The sequence below is a fragment of the Glycine max genome, chromosome 2, assembly GCF_000004515.6.
Source record: "Glycine max cultivar Williams 82 chromosome 2, Glycine_max_v4.0, whole genome shotgun sequence".
In the NCBI taxonomy this organism is placed as follows: Eukaryota; Viridiplantae; Streptophyta; class Magnoliopsida; order Fabales; family Fabaceae; genus Glycine; species Glycine max.
Window position 1 is genome coordinate 47,732,752 of NC_016089.4, and position 7,367 is coordinate 47,740,118.

Below are 7,367 nucleotides of genomic sequence, written 5' to 3' on the forward strand. Positions count from 1 at the left end.
TAGTTAAATAACACTCATGATCACAATGCATCGCTATGGAGGTAAGAATGTTTAGAAGCATGTAGGAAAATATCACAATATAGGAAGCAAAATTGGCTCGAGGCTTAATCATGGCTGTTAAATCTTGTTGAATATTTTCGGCCACCACATCTTAATGGGAACAATTTACGAAGCAGAATGTATATTATGTTAGCAACCAGAATATAAACGGTAAAACTAAGGTAACTATATCAGAGATACCTCTGTTACAACTTACAATGCTGCAATCTAAGAAAATTAAAAATAAAACTAGGGTAACGGTTGGAGACTTGCTCCTTACAAGATGAAAAATAGGAGAACAAATAACAGAAGTTACAGAACTATAGCTTCTTTACTCGATCTTACCAATTTCCTCATACCTCCTATTCGTTTACCACACCCATCATATAATCCTCTCTCTCTCTCTCTCTCTATCCCTCCCTTGGCCACCTGTCATTTTCTCTCTCCTTCAACCACATCCATACGTAACACTCCTCCCCACTTCTGCCTTTTGTGCAATTTGCTTATTTATTCTTCCATATCTCATACCCATATTCATTAATTTCACTTCCCTACCACTTACCATAACCATACATAAAGTGCCTATCATACTATAGTGTAAAACTAGAGAAAACAAAATTTTGTACAAGGCAGTATCCCGGAAAGAATATCAGTAAGCAGCAGCTTGTTACACATTTTGAAGTATGCTGCTATCATTCATACATACTGCACAGGAATCAATGTCAATGTATATAGTGAAAAGAAAAACTACAAAATTGGAGGTTCACTCTTCTTTTGTGGTGCCCCCGTGATAAGGAGCACCGAACATTACCTAGGTGCATGCATGCATCACAAAGGTTTCCAAGAACTTCAAGTAATGAGAATAAATATCTCAGTAGCATAAAAACCATAGAGGTCACATCTCGTATCTTCTTCTCAGTAACTTGATCCATAAATAGTCTGATCCTTCTCAAATTTATCAGGGTATTGTATTGCCAAATTGTAGTACTAATACTGAACATCATAAAGTATATTTACTGCTGCCAACCATACTGTTGTTGATTGCGGTTTCCACCCATCATGTTCGAGCCACGACCAGCTGCTGAGCCCCCATATGGACCACCTTGTTGGGGATAATTTGGAGCTCCAACATAGCCGCTGGCACCACTGCCACGAGGACCACCACCAGGCATACTATTGGACCCATAAGGCGCCCCCCTCCCTTGAGGAGGATAAGGTCCACTGCCATAACCAGAACCACCTTGACCTGCTCGATTTGGGTGACTGTATCCTCCACCTGGGTTCCCATTGGGAGGATATCTTCCTGGCCCACCAGATGGACCTCGGGGCTTCCCATAATGATGGGTAGGTCCTGCAGAAACTTGGGGTTGAGAGCCATGAATTGGTTGGTTTGGTCCTGACCGCATTTGGGCATGTTGCCCAGGCTGCTGAATGGGGGGAAGACGAGTGTGTGGCTGTGGGTGCTGCATTTTCTGACGCTTAGCCATTTCTTCATTTTGCCGTTGTTGTTGGCGCTTTTTCTTTGTCTGAAACTCATGTGATGACTCGTACTTGGGTAAACTAAGCCATACAGAAGAGTACAAAGTAGAAAAGTGTTGACCAGGAAAGGATTAGTAAAGTAGAAACAATAAAGTAAAAAGGAAAGGAATGAATGAGACAGACATTTAATTTATGGAGCACAGACATAGACACGGAGACCGTGACACCTGTAATGTCCAATTATATATATATTTCAAATATAACATTTTCCTATTATAACAAGTAAAAAAATACACTTGGAAACAGACATCATTCACAATTTGGGCTCAATGTTCCCTTAAGTTAAAAGGGATCTAATCCATCCATCCATCTAAAAAGCAAAAGGAGACAGTGATGACTTATATGGCATTTTGCTGTCAATCTATCACACATACAGCAAATATCAAATAGAGAGATACTGTTGTCTCATTATTAATATGACACACACACACACGCACATAACAAGTAAATTAATATCATACACCACCAGTTTCCATATGTGAAATAAAAAGCGAGTTAGCCGCTCCTTTTGAAGGCAAAGGAAGTATGCAAGTTGAGAATGAGAAATGAAGAGGGTGAGTTTGTCTTTCTAGTTACTAAATTTGAAATTTGTCTTTTAAAAATTCCAAAATAAATTTTTATACACTGAAGATGTGTCCCTTTGTGGCTGAAGCCGTGTCAAAGCATTGTCTTTAAGTGTTGGAGCCGCAAAAAAATTAATATTTTAATCCAACACCGGAGCAGAGTGTCAGAAACGTGTCGTATGGGTGTCGTACAAGTTAGTGTCGGACACGTGTCAGTGTCGGACACCCCAATGATGAGCAATGTCCGTGCTTCATAGCATTTAATCCTATTTCACATAATTTCAAAGTAACATTCTCAAAATAAATAACTTAATGTACATGGAAGGTCTTACCTCTTGGGATCGCATGGTAATGGATCTGTCCAGAAATACTCAGCATCAAGTGCATCTTTCGCAGTAATTCTCTGTAGAAATCAAATTGACAAACAAAAATTAAGACGCAGATCATGAGAAAATTAATTATCATAAAATCATAAAGCCAAGTGGCAAATAATATTTTTTTTTGCTTACATTTATAAATTTATAATTATCTTTGTTACAATAAATTTTCAGATTACACCAAGAACAACACAAAACTTCATATTTATAAATGACACAAAAATAATTAATTACAACAATCGTCTCAACTAGCACTATGCCATCAATGTTTCTTTTCCACCACTTGTATCACCTTACATAAGTTTCTCACAAAGGAAAACAGATGTATAACATTTTTATCTTAAGCTTACTGAGATTTTTGTCAACACATGATATAATTAATAACAAAACAACAATTGTAGATACAGTTAACCATGTAAAGTTAAAACAGATTGAATGATAAAAGATAAAACTGGAAATATTTGAAGCACTTAAAATAGCAATGCAATATCATTTAACAATTAACAAATCAGACTTATAAGTGAAGAAATGATACCTGAGAAGGATCAAGTGTCAACATCTTCTCCAACAATTCCAGAGCATGATGATCAAAACTATAAGTCATGGGGAAAAAGCTATTAGATATAAAAAAAACCCTCGAAAATGGAGTACATGCTAACTATTTTGGTGGATAAAAAAGCCTATATGCTTTCTGATACTCTTGCTTTTATACTTACTGCCTGAAGACATCCCTCAAACGTCTTTTCATCGGCCTTGTTGGCATAAATTTATTATAATAAGGTATCTTGGAAACCCCAGGCCAATTGACTTCATTTGGTGCTCCACACAGCTCATATATTTTGTTTAATTGTTCTGGCTACAATAATTGCAAACAAAACCTGTATTACATTTAAGCTGTATGAAAAATTATCAGGAGGATATACAGTAATGCCATGTATATTAAAAGAAAGATCCGGAGAGAATGTAATGACTAAATAACTGAAAAGTATTGAGCAGTCTAGATCCAGCAATGTACCCAAACAACATCATTAACATTCCATCTTTTCTTGACGATTAAATATAAAATTAAGTTTAAAATAAAAAATTTGTCCCCACACCTAACACTGTTTTTCATGTTAGTTTCTGCCTGGAAAACCTCTACATTTTGGTTCCTACATTTACAAATGAAACCCTACTGTTTAATCAGTATCAAATTTGGAATCTTTACAAGATACTGTTCTTTGTTTTAGTTCTTGTAACAAAAAAAAAACACTGTCTTGGTCCCTACATGAGAAAAAAAAAACTATATTTTGATCTCTACACCTGACACCATTTTTTGTTTTGGTCCCTACTCCCTACATAAAAAATCTCTAACTTTAGCAATCGACAGAGACCAATTTATAAATATTTTTTCATGTATAGATTGTGGACCAAAATGTACAGTTCTTACAGGGATTACAATGAAAAACAGTCACACCTGAGGAATTTTTAATTTAACCTAAAATTAACTTTCCATAAACTGCATATATTCAAAATTCAAAATCAAAATACATAAACATCATTGACCTCCTGATTGAAATGACATTTTCTAAGTTAAACAATTAATTAGCTTGGCACCCGAAGATAGCAATCAATGTAAAGCCATTTAAATGAAAACAGAAAGGTTATTTCTGCTCGTGGCAACTAGGCTCAGATATGTTTACAATGTGCAGTAAAAGAAATATGGCAGCAAGTGTCAATAGATTGAATAAGAGTTGGAATGTAGAGAATCTCTTCTTGCAGCCATTTATGTATAACTTACTGATGATAATATACAAGATAAAACCATATCTAGCCCATAATCAATATCACATCAATCACTCATCAATCTATATCTAATTTCTCTCAATTATCATACATAGAACATCACTAACCTCATCTTTTCCAGGAAAGATAGGCTTCCCTTGAAGAAGCTCAGCAAAAATGCACCCAACAGACCACATATCCACAGCTGGTCCATACTTTGTTGTCCCTAGCAGCAACTCAGGTGGTCTAAATATATATAAAGAAATCAATACATGCATTGGCCAATCTCATAGATCATGATAAAAAATGACACCAATTACCTGTACCATAACGTAATGACACGATTTGTAAGATTTGCATTTTGGTCATTAGAAAATGATCGTGCCAGTCCAAAATCTGCAAGCTTAAGATTTCCTTCATTGTCTATAAGAAGATTTGAGCCTGCAACAGAACAAAATACATCAAATATGAAAAATAGATTTAACATTATGATGTAAGAACATAATCTTTTCAATACACAGACCTTTGATATCTCGATGAAGTACTTGATTTACATGACAATAGTGAAGCCCCGTCAAAAGCTGTCTCATGTAACACTTAGGAAGGGAAACACAACTCAGACAGCAATACAATGAACAACTATTATATATGAAATAATACTTGGTATTAACAGTAATACCTTAATTTGGGGAACTGTGAATCTCATCCCAGGTCGGTCAGCAAGACCAGTTAAATCATGGTCCATGTATTCAAAGACCATATAGATGCCACCTTTATATTTGTTACCATCTGCAATCCCCAAAACAAGAATGAAAAGCAGATGAATAAGTTTAGTATGCAAACCACAAAGGAAATTGAAGGAATCATGGAAATTCACACCACTAGAACTATAAACCATATTATGTGCTACTGTCCAGCAATTGGCTAATTAAATGAGAATAAATTACTTGCCTGGCTTCCCCTGTTCATCTTTCTCAGGACCTGAAAGAAATAACAGAATTTGATATATAGAACAAATTTTTAAATCCTAAATCATTTAGATAAAAAAGTGCATTAAGATCTTGAAAAAGGGCACCTTGAGAAGTCACAATTTCTTTCAGCTTGATGACATTTTCATGGTGTAGTTTCTTTAGAATTTTGATTTCTCGTATAGCAGTTATAGGAAACTGCAATGGCAAAATTTACAATACAGTTCAGAGGAGAAATTGTAGCAACAGATTGTAACTGTAACTTCCGATTTAGGTTGACTGAGTAGCATACAATGAAAAAAAGTTGTAAAAGCAGAGGAGAGTCAGGAGACTAAGGAAAGTGTACAATTGAAGCAAAACACAAATAAAATATATTATGCACTCATAATGTAATAAATAATGAAATATTCAAATCAAAGATATACCCCCTCTCTCTCATTGTCCATTCGTATTTTCTTCAGAGCAACAATTTCACCAGTTTTGATCTCTTTAGCCATGTAAACCTGACTGCAAGGATAAATATATGAAGGTATAGATCAGCTCACTTGAGAAAGTATCAGCAATGAAACAAGATTTTTTTTTCTCTGACTGTAAATTCAAAACAAGAGCTTAAGGAACATAAAGGGATAAAAAAATTGCATTGCTATGAACAAAGCTAAAACTAGACAACATTTTAAAGGTGTGATGGAGTTTGGAACTAGGTCCAAAGAAGAAACCAATGTGGCAAAAAGTACTACTTCAGAAACAGACAAGAGGACAAGACACCAAATTGCACAAGATAAGCAGCCAAATAAACCATAAAGAACCAATCAAGGTTTTAAATGACAAGTAACTGCAATTGCAGCCACAATGCCAAGGTTTTAGGGGTCTCTGCAACCACATCACAACCACAATTGTAGCTGCATCAGCCACATTTGTCTATAATTTCCCACAATATCAAGGATCGCCATTGAAACCATAACCATGACTGCAATTTAAAACCTTGGAACCAATAAATTATTGTTTTTTTTTTAAAAAAAAAAAAAAGAAGAGAGACACACAGCAATTAAACCTCGAAGCACCCAACAAAAGATAACTATGATGATTTCTCCACTGATAAAATTTTCTGATTGATAATTAATAGCTACATGATCAAGAATTAAGAGTTCTAAAAACCTAATCTTTAAGTTGTTTTCAAGTTCAACCTAGCCCAACAGAATCTCTCCAATAATCCCAATAGAGTATTGCATAGTAAACACGCATAGTTACCATTGACTTCATAAATTTTCATATACCATTTTCGCAAAGACAACGCAAACAATTTGTTTTTCATAACGTAAAGCTTAAGCAGTAGATAAATTGAAACAAACCCATATGTGCCCTCGCCAATTTGCTCCAATTTCTCGAAGCAATCAACACTTCTGGATCCCCAAATGGGTGATTCATTCACGTTCAGTTGCCCTGGGGCTGCAATTGCCATTGCTCCCTAATCTTCCAAGGAACGAAATTCGAAAGCAACAGCGAATCGAATGAGTCAGGGTTCCTCTAGGGTTTCTCGCGCGCGAAATTTTTCTAGAAAGTCTCTCGCAAGATCGAATAGCTGATATTTGATTGCTTTAAACTGAAAGTTCTAGTTTAGAGAAAAAATAAAACAAATGTATCTCTGATCATTGATATATATATATATATATATATATATATATATATATAAACATATGTGGGTGGGGACCATTCACTCTAGTTGCTAAATGCATTAAATTAATTGGATTACAAAATTATTAATCTTTTTTTTAAGATTCAATTTAAGGATATTATGTATTTTATCATTTAATTTTAAAAAAATTATAATATTCTTAAATTAAATTTTAAAAAACAAAATCACCAACGATTTTATAGTCTAAATTTTTTTTGTGTTAAATGTTAATTACATTCTAACTAAAGTAGAAACTAACATTATTCGTGTGTGTATATATAATAAAATTCACTTTAAAAAAATTTATCCATTGATAAAACATGTCATTGATTAGAAATATAATAAGTTTAATTGAAATTTTTACAAGATCAAAACATAAAGACTCTATAATGTATAATTATTGATTAAATTTGAGCAAATTTATCATTAATGAAGAGTTAAATTA

At 34.3% G+C, this 7,367-nt stretch overlaps 1 protein-coding gene across 1 annotated transcript; it reads right to left on the bottom strand.

The window, feature by feature from the left end:
• Window positions 1-688: 688 nt before the first annotated feature.
• LOC100795971 (cyclin-dependent kinase C-2) lies at window positions 689-6,888 on the bottom strand. Its single transcript, XM_003519448.5, has 12 exons — window positions 6,600-6,888; window positions 5,676-5,757; window positions 5,358-5,448; window positions 5,234-5,263; window positions 4,962-5,071; window positions 4,806-4,878; window positions 4,603-4,723; window positions 4,411-4,528; window positions 3,235-3,374; window positions 3,054-3,111; window positions 2,474-2,544; window positions 689-1,599 (listed from the first exon to the last, which is right to left on the bottom strand). Exons 1-12 carry the CDS (start codon window positions 6,707-6,709, stop codon window positions 1,053-1,055), a joined length of 1,551 nt encoding a protein of 516 aa, XP_003519496.1. The 5' UTR covers window positions 6,710-6,888; the 3' UTR covers window positions 689-1,052.
• Between the last annotated feature and the right edge of the window lie 479 nt (window positions 6,889-7,367).